General features: G+C 44.2%; 1 protein-coding gene across 1 annotated transcript in view; it reads left to right on the top strand.

Annotated features, from left to right (window-relative positions):
* Positions 1–1,038: 1,038 nt before the first annotated feature.
* Positions 1,039–14,884, top strand: part of LOC144130399 (guanylate cyclase soluble subunit beta-1-like) — a 118,449-nt gene continuing 104,603 nt past the window's right edge. Inside the window, exon 1 of the mRNA XM_077664325.1 lies at positions 1,039–1,192. Coding sequence (XP_077520451.1) covers positions 1,190–1,192 — 3 coding nt within the window. The 5' untranslated portion in view covers positions 1,039–1,189. The remainder of the gene's footprint in view (positions 1,193–14,884) is intronic.

Genomic DNA, 14,884 nt, shown 5'->3' with positions numbered 1-14,884 from the left:
GAGCACAGAAGTGAGCCGATGCAGCCCTCCGCCTAGTAATTCCTTCTAGTGAACAGGGTGAAAAAGTGCAGAACCACTATTCCGGGCATCGACAAAAATATTTCTAACCACAAGCGACCCACACGCTTTCAAATATTCGCATAGGCGAGTTGGTTTCAAAGGCAGCGCCTCTTCGCGCAGTGTAGGCATGCTGCGTTTTTGCTTACACCCCGCGTCACTGCCGACCGCAGCACCATCTTTGTTTACACACATGACGCTTGTCAATAAACGGTGAATAAACGCGAGAACCTCAAAAACTTAAGAAATGCATATATTTTGTTGAAAATTTGTGTTTTTAGCTGCTTTGGGACATATGAAAAAACAGAAAAAAACTGTTCTAATAATATAGCCCGCAAGAGGAAGGAATACTTACAAACGAAGCGAAGTTCAGAAACCTAAGGCACCGATCGTTTGAGGCGCTGGGAGTATTTAGGGCTTTAATAATAGCGCAGGAGTGCGCTTGCAATAGAAGGAGATAAATGACACTCATTACAGAAAATTTATGCCGATCAGTTTCATTAACCATTAGGAGCTGCGCCTAACTTCCACACTTGCCGCCCAGGTCTCCTTCATCTTAATTGCCTCAGGAGAATCTAGGGTTCAGTGGGTATTAGATTAGATCGTTTTGGCTTGCCATCAAAAACCCGGAAACTGTGAAGAACCCCGGCTCGTTTCGCTACATCATTTTACCGTTAATGAGAAACTAACGCAAAAACTGCGTAAAGAAGGAAGTAAGTATTCATTACATCAACATTGTATCACAAGAAACGACGCAAGTGCAGCTGCGCCCTGCCGAAACTACGAAGGCTCAGTCGCGCATTCCTTTCCAGCCACGTGCGCAGTTCAGGAGCGTCCCGCGCCGGGCGGCCAGCCGGTGTGCGGCTCCGGTGTGCGCCAGCTCTAGCGCGCACACCCCACGCACCCTTCTTCCTTCCCCATTCCTCCTCTCTCACTCAACCTCCGCTTCCCGTTTGGGGAGAGAGCCGCCCGACGCGGTCGGAGCACAGAGTGGGGCCCGGCTGCGCTGACAGCGGCCGCATGGACTGGTCCGCTCGGGGCGCCACTACCGCTGCCACCGACGTTGTTGCCGCCACCGCGCGCCGGAACGTAGGAGGACGCCCGCCGCGTTCAGGCGCGGCACGGCTCCAGCATGGTGAGCGGTACCGCTGTTTTCTGCTTCTCTTTTGGCAGACGGTTCCTTTTCCGAGAAGAGAGACATTAAACAAGAAAGCAAACAGGGAATGTAATTAACTACTTATGGATCTATGCAAAGACGACGAGACAAAGTTTCCTGTAACATGTGTTCATACGTGTAAAGTGATGTTCTCAGAACATTGGCCTCACGACAGTTCTTCGTCGCGGACGTTTAGTAAAATTGCCGCTTGTTACTGCGCAAACACCGTTACAGATCGGCCAGCATCTGTTTTAACATTTCCTCTCCGGAAAGACCGGTTCGACATCTAAGTGCAAGTAACATTATACTTGCTTTGACAAATTCTTCGTCGCTTCTTTGAGAGGAGGGAATAGTGAGCGTGAAATCAACATAATATCTAACACGACTGCAGCTCCTGAAAATATGGTGCTTGCTAGCTTTGTTCCACCGTATAATCACTTCTATAATTATTGAGAGCATGCGTCAATAATGCTGCTAGTCAATTAACACTGCACCAGATGAGAGCGTAAGAACCGCGTGCGTTTCAGCGGTCCTTCGCCGCTTATCTGACTTGTAAAGCAGAGCTTAAAAGGAAATGTCTTTCGCGCTGCCACTTCTGCCCACAATTAACAACAGCCCGTGATAAATTACATGAGGTTACTTTGCCTAAATGCGACAAGCTGTGATCGTATGAATTGTGTCTTTAAAAACGGCCAATTCTGACACTGATTTTCACTCTCAAGTACTGAATAAATGACATTGACTTGACCAATGACATCCTGACAGGAAAGTGGGCACTCATATTATCGATGCTTGTTCTGTTACCTGAAACTCAGCGCGAAATCATACCGCGGACATACCAACTGCGTTGTCGGCTGGAATCTCTTAATTTAGATACACGGGCGCTGTAACCGTAAGAGAGAACACTCCGGGCCAGATGCATTCCATCGTGTTTGCGACACGACTGTGGAAAAGAAAAGCAGCCAAAGTTGTATTTTTTTGGACGGCTGTTTCCTATACATTGCTTACTCACTGCTGATATGCCGGTATTTTGTGCTAACTTGTCCTTCATGATTATTTAAGCCCCTAAGCAGAAACCTACTTTGGAAGCAATGGGCCTGTTCTGTAAACTGATTGTCTAGCGTCTTTCGTGCCCACAAGGTTTTGCGAGAAAGACGCAACAAAACACAGTGAGCCGATGAATTGTGCCTGACCATGATCCATATTTTTGTCTTCCTAGTGAACGTCCGTTCAAAACTTCAATTAGAATAGAGTTCAATTAGATTGAGAACTTCAATTAAAACATCGTAGAGTCCTGAGAGCCACTTTGTTCTTGTAAAAAATGTTTACATCGTGGATCACTAATGTGCATGAAATGAGTACCGTTACGATGAAAGCACTCTTGTGGAGAGAACTTCTGCCCTTCCGAGATCTTTTTACAAGCTTCGAGTTGTACATAGACTGTGGGTTCTCTATTTCACTCTGTACTGGTTTGTCTGAGTCTTTTTGTACCATTTAGTTCTCATGCATGCCACATTTCGAGTTCTTAACTACGACAACAGCAATAACTTATATTCGCTAATACCCGTAAAAGGAAAACAACAAACCATGACTTTCACCCACGTTTAGTGGCCGCATACGCAGCTTATCTAAATCTACTCGAGTTCGCTATTTCAAGCGTGAATGCGGTTGGCAAATTCACGTCAAGCTGCAGCCGCTGCACTAAAGAATGAATATATGGAAGCAGATTTTCTGAAGCTGGTTAATAAAGCCGTGAACCTCGTTATAGTATTTCTACAGGACTGTTATTTTCCAAACACAAATGTTGCAAACGCGAAACTACATCTGGACGCCTCTTAGCCGAGACAAAGCAGGCTTTTGTTTTTAAGAAACGCAAACAATACATGCAAACTGCTGATTAAGGAACAGCGCATGATTTAAAACATTCTACACGTGTCAGCGTGCGACACTTGATGAGGTATTGTGCCCACGTCGACAAGAGGACAGAGTCAGTAGTAACGGTCTGTCTTCAAAGAGCATAAACCGCGAATTTTTTGTTGTGTTCACGACATACATTTGTAGATAATTACCCCAATGTGCCACACGTTATACTCGAACGCTAACAGCGCACCTTGGCAATAGGACATTACTATTGCAGCAGAATAGACAGATGCAAGCCGCAGCCAGAGGGCGTCAGTGGCACAGCTCCCAACAAAAGGGGCAGCAGTGTCCATCCATAAGAGAAACACCGCGACTGACATGTTGTCGCAGTGGCGGCCAGTGTCTGCTTCCATGAAGCGATCGAATCTCGCGTACACAGGGGCAACGCCATGACATTTAGTCTCGCGCGTAGCTCCATGCATTCGGTCGGCTTTCTGCAGAAGCACTTGCATAGCGCCAGGATATTAAGCCGCAGAAAAACTGCGCCGCGTTATGGTATATCACGTGCCGCCTTCATCCTAACTGTCTGTACTGCTGGCGGCAGATTGCATTATTATTGGACTGTCACTGAAGCTTTGCAGAGCGCACCTGCATTATCTGAGTTCTAGCTGTCTCTAATATTTCTCGCAAGTGTCTTCACAGCATTCGAATCTTGTCACAAAGCCTTGTGCTAACAAAACTATCAGGTGAACTTTCTTCCTCGTCACAGAGCTTTAGAATTCTTTGGGAGTTTGGCAACTCGGCCGTGATACATTGATTTCGAACACTCCGCCCACCTGGTCAGCAGAATTTTTTACCACCAACAGCACCTTTCCAGACTCACATGTTGCTGAATGACCCACGGACCCATGTATTTTATTTTAGAGCACTGCCTTATTGCAGCTATGATAATGCTGCCTACAATTCAATTGAATTTGTGCTCCAGACAATTATCATTGCCAAAACGATGGCCTCAGTATTGAGTTAGTTGGCTTACAGTGCGGAGGAAATTTTGAAGTTACGATTACAGAGAAGCAAAAGGGATCGCGGTGAACCCTCAGCTATCATTTCTGTCACTACTCAATGGTGCACAACGCGTGCTTGTGTTCAACTATTGTGGTCCTCAAGGTCACCTCAGACAGACGGCTGCTCGGCTGAACAAGCGACTTTCCCTGTGGAAATCTGGTTTTTTTCAATGACGTTCTTGAAAACATGTACTTTTCGTGACTCCAAAAAACTAACAGAAGTTTTTCATGGCTGGTAAACCGCCACGGTGTGCATCGGCAAATGTGGCACTTCTGAGCATACGAGAGAAAACGTGGATGACATGGCTAATCTGAACTTTCAAGAGCTTGTTCAATAGTCACTGGTGCTAAAGAAAAATGAAGTGAAGCATGTGAATTTATGAACCCAAAAGTTTTAATTGGGGTGTTTATGCTTCCAGTGACAGTGGAATTCCAGGCGGTACAGTGGAAAACTAAATTTTGTCGCACTAGTTCGGGATTAACTCATAACATGCCTGACTTGAGCTGTAAGTCGTCTTTTATGTTTACTTTCCCCCAAGCAGTGCCAGCCGCTATGTGCAGTCCAAGCCATTCTAACTACTCGACCAGTTTGACTTCTGAACGTCAGCATGACAGCCAAAACTAAAAAGACACTAATGTGCCAGCAAGTTTCGATGAACAGAAACGCATGCACTCAAAGGCTCTTAGCGCATCAAACACTGGGGCATCCGTTTGCCCACCGGTTCTAACGCACTCTGAGTGGCGAAGCTAATGTTGTGGGCTGCGTTTTTTTTTTGATAATGGCTTTACTGCAAAAGGTTATGTCATTACGACGCCTACTGCTCTCTACTATACGTGGGTCGTGTGCGGTTTTGCGCGGACACGTGATGGGACGAGTGAACGCTGAAGCGACAGCTTGGTTCTCCGTGCGTTGGAGGCATTGGCATTCCGATTGGATTATCAACATGTTCTTCTTCGCATGTTCGAGCTTGCTTACTTTTTGGGCCCTTGGCAGCTGATTACCATAAAAACTCTAGTTGCGAAACTTTCGGAGTCCAATAAAAGTGCAGAACAACTAAGGAGAGGGAAATAATAAAACACAACACCGGAAAGTGTGGCAGCCATGTTTTTGTGCATCCTTAAATACTTTTTGGTATCAAAGTAATGAAGAAGACTACTTCCCGCTAGCATGCGCCGAAAAAACGTAAACGGCTGGCGGTAATATTTTCGGACTTTGCCGTTTATTGAGACATTACAGCAGAGCGGAAGCTACGAACACAGATGCAAAAACACCCACAGACTTGGACCATCAGTTTCAATTTTCTTGCGGACAAACAATTTTACTCAATGATCAAGTTCATCAAATATTATCCACCCGCTAGAACACTGCCTGTGAAGTTCGCCTTTATATGTTCGCATTATATTCAAGGGTATCCTTAGTTTGGAACTGAATATGTGCTTGGGAGATTTTGCGAAGTTTGGTGAAGTGTATTCTCAATATATTTAGTTCTGTAAATGAGAGCTTTGGTCACTTCGATGCAAATACGATGCTGCTTGTAACTAAGCCCGAAAAGCGCTTCTTTCCTCACCTTAGTAGACATTTGCGAGCAATGCAGTATCAAAATTACAGACCCTTGCCAAGGAAACCCGAGGCGAACTGCGTGAAAAAAAAGATTACAAAACATAAACCTTCGCTGCGTCACACAGTTGTGGGGATTGAGTTGATTGTCGCTATTCCGGTAGTTAACCTATTTTTTTATGAAACGAGCGCTTCCCCGGAAAATAGAACACAGCTGCTGCAAACGCTGAAAAACATTGCAGCCCATTGCTTATGGACGTAAGCTAAATGAATGATTAGGGCGAAACTTCACCGGCGTTAACGACTAGAATGTTTAATCAATGACAGGGCCTGCCTAGCGCTGTCACTATTGTCTTCTGCAGCTTTGAAGTCCGCTAGGAAGACGAAGTAGTGCACGCGCTGCATAACAGAGTGTAGCGAGGTCGTTTTTGGAATAGGATTAGCGTAAGCTGCTTTCGGTCAAGGGGCTTAGGAATCTCAACGAGACTCCCGATTCGGGCCACGCAGTCTAATCACAGGGTTATTCCTGGGCCCGAGGCACCCCCAATTGTATTGATCGCATGGCTTCAGACTCTATACAGCTTACGTAATCAAAGAAGCAAGGGCAGGAGTTGTGCAGAAAAATATGTAGGTAAGGGCTCTCGCACCATGTGGTTTTATCCGGGCGCATGAAATGCAGGATGATATCGTCGTACTGTAAGCGCTCCATTACTAGTTTTTCTGTTGAACTGGAGTGAAGCTGAAAATAGCTAAGTTCGAGTGTGTCTTGCGTGCATTCGAATGGAACAGTGGAAAATCAGGCCGATGTACAGCGGGAATACCATGAACGGTGACCTTAAGCTCTTTCAAGCGTACTATATCTTCCTGATAACTCGAAATATAAATTTTGAAATGAAACCAAAGAAGCTAAAGCCATAAAAAAATGTTTAGTTCTGCCATTTTTTTTTTGCGCGGCTGATTTTAGGACCTGTGCCGCCATCTCGTGTGTATGGGGAACATAGCTTACTTTCCTCCTCTTCAGCAACTATAAAAAAATACTAGTCCGTTTGACAAATCGCGGTAGATAACAAAAAACAATTCTATCACTTCACGATTGTGGTGACAAAAATCAAGGGGATGATTTTACATTTAATAGAGCCAGTTTCAAGCACTTATTAACACTTATAACAGGGCACCCATTACACACAAGCGCGTGATTCTGCAAAGGAGAGGCCCTAATTATTCCTCTGTGCTTGGCAACTTCCTTGCATCGAGATCAGATACGGTGATACCGGCTTGATTAATAATTGTCGCCTAATATCAATAATTTTCATGTACTTCAAACGTCTGAAACATATTATAATTACCTGCATTCCTACATTCCTAAAGACAACAAGGAGCTTACTCCTGTCCAGATAGAATTTCGACTAGTCCATTCCACAGTCAATCCGCTCGGCAGTGTTTCCCGTACCTTTGTAAATGTACTCCACAGCTGTGGCAAGGCAGATGTGACCTTATATTTTAGCAAGACATGTGGCCATATTTCTTGCGCCAACTAATTTACAAACTAAAATTTATTTGCCTTTGAATCTTCAAAATTCGATTAATTCATACATAATTTTCCACCGCAGACAATTTGTTTGTATATATGGTTGCTCCTATAACCACGTGGGGTTTACTTCAGGTGTCTCAAAGTTAGAAAAAGATAATATCTGAAAATAAGTAGCAGAAAAACTTTCTCGTCGTTTCCGTACAATATATCATCTCAGCTACTGGATGCAGCTTTGAGTAATGGCATCTCAGTGTAACTATAGTAAATCACTTAAGCCTAAATGAGGAAGTATATGTCCTCTTTATTTATTTATTAGTACCTTACCTGCTCCTAGGAGAATTAGTGTGTAGCGAGCATTACAAAAAGACGTGCAAAATTGTGTTAGTAGAGCAACATCAACATAACGAGGTATAAGGTAAATATACGGTGTAAGAAATCTGCACTAGGTTGCGCAAAATTAAGGGAGGAATAAAGAAAACAAATATTTGGTAATTGGAAACAGCAGGATGCATAAATGAAGCTACTAGATATAAAACAACGATAACAAAAGTTGCATACCATCACTGCGATTGCTGCGGTAGACTATGCGTAAGCATTAGTTTTCTGCCTGGACGGTGCATCCGTTGCCCGCTGAGGAGGTCAGACCATGCAAGTGGGTGGCGCGATCATGTCGGTAAGTCACCGTGTGACACACAGTAACCCCGCTCCACTATACCAATCCTGTCCAGTCAAAACAAGGGTCTCCGAGGATATGCGGGAAATATTTACATCGGTTGTCATTCCTTGCGAGCATAGCCTATTTACATCTGGAATGCGGAAGCGGCAATGGGGGGTTCACCTCATATGCCACAATAGCAGAAAAATGTCATTTGACATCAGTCTACTCGAAATCCGGTATGCGGACTCGGTGACCTCGAGTGACTACACCAGTAAGGCCAAAGCCATGATTGTTTTCGAGTGGAGAGTAGCTAGTTCTAGCACATCATAACTATGCGAACACAACACACCTTACAAACGGCGGTCTGCGCAGCAACAATCAGCACGTGCAGGGCACCACTTTGTTGCTCGAATGTCACTTTAATAATAGTCGCGCGGACGCTTGAGCTGCGCTCAGGAAACGCAGTCGTAAATTCCAACAATAAACTGAAGGTTAAAAGACGAACGTTCAGTAATTCAGTGAATTACCACCTTTAAAGCTTCATTTACTTTTACTGTTGGAAGATAGACCCACGGTACAGAGATCTTGCTTTGCCGTGATAAATTAACACGCATGTCATCGCCATACAAATTTTAAGCCTCTTGTACAAATTTGTGCACTGATTTGAATTTCAAAGCATTTTTACAGATACACATCATCCTTTGTAGAGAGGCTGTGCCGTGAAAGTCGGTTGTCTAGAAGTTTCACAAACACCTCGCGCGTAATAAAATGATGAGGACCTCTAAGAACGGCGGATTGAAAGTGCCTCTCAACACGTTTATTTCCGACAATTCAGAGTTGAGGTGCAACAAAAATGGCCACACACTGGTAGAGTTTCTCTTTTGTTCCTCGTTTGGAAAGAACGTGCTGAGAAACAAAAACGCACATATGACGTGTGCCAAACGCTCGTGCTTATAACCATAATATTTTGAAACGACGACAACCAAAGCTGCCTCGAAATAGCGCGTCGAGTCATTTAGGGGTGGTTCTTGATGGAGGCTCTAATGAGGCCTGGCCTGAAGCACCTGCCTGAAGCCATTCCGGTCAAGTGCCGCGACTCCGCTAGCTTTCCCTGAATAGCGACTAACTCCAGCTGGCTGAATAATGAAAGCGAGAAAGAAAACGGCATGAGCTATGAACGTGCTTTGAGGCGGCGAGCGCACATAGCGCAGGCTGTGATGTCAATCGACTAAATTTGAGCTCAGCGTCGAGCAATCTCGCCAAAGAAAGTCCACCGCCCTTTTCTTCGATGATATCTTCATTTCTGTGTTATTTCTTTATTTATTTACACCGGAGATTTACGGCAGTCGACGGTGACTAATGCTACTTCCACATTGTGCTCAGTGAACACGGTGGCGCCATATGTCAGCATCGCGCCGATTCCTAAAGCGAGAGTGGTTTTTTATGGACAGCCAGAAAACGTTTTCAAATTCAACTTCTGTGTGCGCTGTCCGTGTCTTGCGAAGCGGATTCGAAAGTTTTTCTTAACCTGCAGAACATTTTTGGAGGATGCATACTCAGTCAAATGTCCCCCTAATAAACATTCGCTACGTAACGCGTTGTTATCAGTAGCTAGAAGTAGAATCTAAAATTTTACTAAAATGACCGGATAGCATAGATGCCGTTGCACATGACCGAAGCCTCTCTAACTGTGGCCTTCCTCTAGAGCAAACAAGTATGAGCTGTAATCGTGAAAAAATCAGGAAATTTGTTGAGGAAGTTATCCATTATATACGCCTTGCGATGTTCATGGAAGCTTGCGATGGAAAGCTTTTATGGCTTTCATCGAATGGCTTGCGCAAAGTTTCAACTGTTGTAGGTAATTTCCTCTTTAAGAGGCAAGAAGTGTCCCGATGCGTATCCCCTGGCGACGTATATCCAGATGCAGCGAAATGTGTAACTAAGTGCTATTTTAATAGTCAATCTTACCGCATATTGCGTGACAGGTATTTGTTACCACGCCAATGTCTCGATAACAGAAATATTCGAAGGCAACAAAAGGCTAATTTTTACGAGGCGACATTTCCAAATTTCCCGCTTACAGCCACAATCTGGTCTGCAGCGACGGATGCCGTGCCGCATGTGGGAATGTTGAAATATACGGTTAGAAAAAGAAACGTATAAAAGACGAGACTTTGAAAGTCACGTTGGGATTTCTTTTTTCGGCAAAAACGTCTGCCCCTTGTCTTCAGTTAAGTTCTTGGTAATTTATCTTGTCAATGACTTTGAGTGTAACTTTTTTCACGCAGAGTGCCTCAGAAAAACAAGTGTTTTGATTTGGCGCCATGAGTGAGGAAAAAACTTCATTTTCCAAAAGAAGAAGACGACCTCAATTTACCCTCCGGCTCTCCCTCTCAGTCAAGAGATGAGGGCCAGGAGAGATTGGGGTGAACAGAGTCACTGCGTCAGGTGCAGGCCTAGATTTCTTGAATCCCGGCGGCCTCTTCAGCCAGTCGGGCGGCGAGTACCTGGTGCTCAGGGTCCGGGCTTCTCAGCAAGGTCTTCCATGCGTCTCTGCTATCTATTTCATTCGCCGTGTCTGGAGATTGTTTGCACTCCCAAATAATACCGCCGAGGGTCCCTCTCGCTCCACATTTCTTACATTTGTCATCCTCGATTTCCGGGATAATATGTTTAACTAATATTTGGTGCTGGTAGGCTCCTGTTTGAAGACGTCTCCACGCCACGGCTTGCTGATTATTAAGCTTCACACTGGGCGGCGGGAGTTGCCTGCGGTTTTGCTTGTATTGCTGAGTAACTTCTTGATATGATATTAGTCGCCCTTCTCTTCTGTAGTTCTCGAGGTGAGGCCCTTCTTGAGCTACTCAGTTGAAGAGATCTCGAGCCAGCTCATGGGCAGCCGCGTTGCCACGGACATAATCGTGCGCAGGGGTCCAGATTATGTTAATTAGCTGTTCAATTTTTTTGTCTTCAAATTTGCGCTGTGAGGGGAGAGATTCTCTCTCTACCGAAATTTTGGATTGTAGTCTGCGCCATGAAGGTTTTTCATGATACATCGCTATCAGTATACTTTGCGCAAGGAAGAGCTTTTTCAATGAAACCCTTACTATGGCGATGAACCTGCTTGGAATTTAGGACTGTTTCCACCAATTCTGCCGACACTATATTCACAGTTATGTTTCTCAGAAAGTCAGGAAGCCAGCGAATGACTTCCAAAAGAAAGTTTTTATTGGGTGATAAGCGCCCGCCAAAAAAAAAAAATGAACATATCGGGGGCGTCGACAGCAGCCAACGTGCTGGGCGGTAGTAGAAGAAGAGAATCAGCGCCGTTCTCGGTTGCGCACATTTGAAAGCTGAGGAATAAATTTCAAGATAAGGGGCAGCACTCACCTGCAACAATCTAGAATCGCGCGGAACCAGTTGCGCGGTTGCAAACATTCCTGTCAAATCTAGCAGCATCTCTTGACAGAAAGCAAGTGATAAAGGCTGGTGCCGGTAGCTACGAGCGTGAACAAATAAACAGCACAAAACATTGCTGCAATATTCAAAGCAGAAAGTACCAGGAGACCGTGTGTGAGTAGAGACATATACTCCAAAATAGTTTGTATCAGAGATCTCTAAGGCATCATGTTTGAATACTTGTAAATATATTTAGAAATTTCCTCGCCTCCTTATGGGCTCAGGTGCTGAATAGAGAACAGATGGCCGAAAATGAACTTTCGCGCATTAAAAAATGAAATATTTTAGTGTAAATGATACATGCCGCAGCTCTCGTTATCATTTCCTCTGAAAACTAAAATATTCGCACCGAATAAAGAAGTAGTGTCGGTTTAAAGTCTTCGGCCACAAGGTCTGCTTTTGACCAGTGAAGTCGGACACTTAGTACCGTTAAAGACAAAAGGGTGCTGAGATGCTATTGCAGTGCTTCTCATGGCCTTGAAAACGTATACAACTTTAAGCTTTCCTCGAATGCTTCATTACACAGCTGGAAACAAAGTATCTGGTATGAAAACTTTTGATGGGTGGTGCACGTGTACATCTTTACTTTCTATTCTCCTTTCTTGGCAAATGTCAGTTATGCATGCAGACAACAAATGTGGGCAGCGATTTCTCACGCCATGGTCTCCCACGAACGCCAGGAAACACTGGTGTTCGTAAATGTCATGAAAATGTCGCTTGAATTTGGCGCGGTTCGTATACAAACGCCCACACTGAGGTAGCGTCCTCGCCTTTCATACATCATGCATGAGAGACAAAGCCAACGTCAGCCGACCCGAAGTCGATCTCGCATTGGAAATAAAGTAGCCTTGAGCAGCTTGGAGATTTGCATACCCACACAACAGGTTTGACACAATGCGCTTGCAAAGGCAATGCAGAAAGGCTATGGCCGCTGAAGCTACTAGAGATTTACGCAGAAGAGACCTCATATTCCTCTTTCGGTACAAGTCGGAGGTGTTCCGAGTAAGCTCAGGTTCTACGCAAATCCGTATAGCGGAATCGAAGAGTGGAAATGTGATTTCTTTTTTTTTTCTAGGGTAGGAAGACACGCATTTATTTGGTCCTATTGCTGGCTTTTTGGGCACACTGCAACATCAGACCAACACTGCTGGCTGCGTTAACATTTCCGAGTCCCTTACCCTGTGCGTGCAATGTGTGGCATAATAAAGTCACAAATGCACTTCACTTTCAAATGATATCAGTCAAGGGCACTTATTTTTAGGTTTCCATTTGTTTTTCTTTGTTCCCTTGCTCTTTTATTGGTCACAGCTTCTCTGCTCTCTTAAACCGTGACAGACAACAGCGATGATAGAGTTTCAAATATATGAAATAGAAATAAGACGGTGAAAACAATCGCCAAAAAGGGGAAGCGACTGCGGTTGAAAACACAGAAACTCCAATAATTACGACTGAACGTCTTGCATTTCGTTTTGTTTAGGATGGGAAAAATATCTGAATTGCAAGAAGTATCAAAACTGTTATTTCTTGGTTTTGGTTCACTACATCAACATATGGAAGGGCAGCGGTATTCGGCACTATATATGTTCATGTTTCTTCAAATAATATTTTTCAAATAATAATTCTGAACAATGTCGAAATGGAGGGAGTGTATTTAAGCCAGTGGGTTGCCAGGTGCTACGTCCCTCACGATCGCTGAGTGAGAAAAAGAGGCAGAAAAAGACCTGTACACAAAAAGTGAAGGTAAGCTAATTGCTCATGTAAGTGATGTATTCTTGGACATCAGTTTAAATTTGAGGTCAACTGTCGCATATTTTAAATCACTTTTGCGGAAATTTTGAAACATATGGTTCGTTCTTCGGAAGCGCAGCAAAAACATTTTTTTATAGGTTGTCCTTCGCTCGCATCGAGTAGTTCAAAAAAGAAAAAAAAACTGGCGTGGCTGTGTTAGGGAGCATTCAAGGTCGTGCATAAAAGCTCGGTCGAAGAAGGCGTTGATACAAAAAAGTAACAATCAAGAACGACTACTTCCGTATAAAAGCGAAACAAAAGACGTCAAATCAAGGGCAAGAAGCCAGAACGAGAATAATAAAATGGGTATCTTGAAAGGGAAGGAGCTCTTTCATCGACGGCGTCACGTGGTCTCCTCCCAAACAAGTACCATTGTTGCGTCGTCAGCGACGAACGATAAGCGTATGTCTCCGCCCTCAACAAAATCGCTGCAGTCAGCTTCTATCTTTGTTTTTCACCGCTGACTTTCTTTCTTTTCTGATCATTCACCAAATGACTGATCGTAGCCGCGGGGACCGAAGGCCACACAGGGGATTCCTCACGAATCGAGTCTCCGAGTCTCCGCCCTGGCGGAGACGTTCACGATGTCACCACGCCTCACTAGGATCCTGTCTGGCGGAGACGGGAGATCTTTTTTTTTCTGCAATAGACGAAGAGCAAAACTTCATTATTTTCTTTTTAGCTCACTGAATCAACTGCGTGGTGCGGCTATTTGTAGGTGAAGTATTTTTCACCTTTCCCCTATACTTTCGTCTTTTTATATATTCAGCTATTAACATGAACCATATCGTGCATTTAAATGCCCCATGCAAAAGCCATTTGCTTCTACATTGAATCTACGTGCTTGCTCACTGACATCTGCTGTTTCCAAATTATTATTTTTTCGAAACTAAAATATTCAAAAGCGCGGGAATCTTTGTAAACCATGTTAGGGACAAAAAGATATGCGTGTGTTAGTTTTTTTGCATTAAGTTTCACGACCATATATCTAACTTTAAAGTTATTGTTAGTTCGCCTTTGCTACTAATTCTTTGGCGTGACTTACGCTAGATCGCAGATACATGCTTCTGAAGATTTGTGTCAAGATTTATAAAAAAATCCTGTGTGCTCGGTATTGCTCTAATCGAGAGTGAACGTGAACACTGCTCACACGGTAGCATTTTATGTTCAGCGTTTTTTGAGGTGTAATTAAGCATGGGTGCATGCTTGCATTTTCGAGAATTAAGTGCATGCTGGTGACGGCCACGAATACTACTTTAGCAGACGTGAGACAAGCGGACAATCCAACAGGCTTCTTCACCTGCAGGATGGTGAAGCAGCTGAAAATCCAGCTCAGTGGGTGGGGAAGTTACTCGCTTGTTTTGGATATAACTGTTGCATTTCTTACGGTGTTTTAGCTAGAGGAGCTGTGGCTCTTTTCTTTTACATTAATTTTAATGAGCAGACTTAAGGGGATCTTGAAGAAACCACAGAAATTTCCCGGCAGGTGGCGCAGCCCCTTGTATACCCTACAAATATCTATGATAATTGTAGGAGAAGCTCTTTGTTGTTTGAGGCCAGGGCGGGAGTTTTGCGGACTAAGACGTATATAGTCAGGTACCGCGAGATAGACACGTTGTGCGTTTCGTGCGGAGAGGAGGAGGAAACGGGTGAACACTTGATACTTTTCTGTAAGGGGCTTCATTCTACAGTGGAAAGCAGCGGGGCTGATTTATTCAAGGCATTGGGGTTTAAGGACAGTGAAGGGAAAGTA

This window comes from Amblyomma americanum, chromosome 4, assembly GCF_052857255.1.
Source record: "Amblyomma americanum isolate KBUSLIRL-KWMA chromosome 4, ASM5285725v1, whole genome shotgun sequence".
In the NCBI taxonomy this organism is placed as follows: domain Eukaryota; kingdom Metazoa; phylum Arthropoda; class Arachnida; order Ixodida; family Ixodidae; genus Amblyomma; species Amblyomma americanum.
This window is presented reverse-complemented; position numbering and strand designations above follow the sequence as displayed.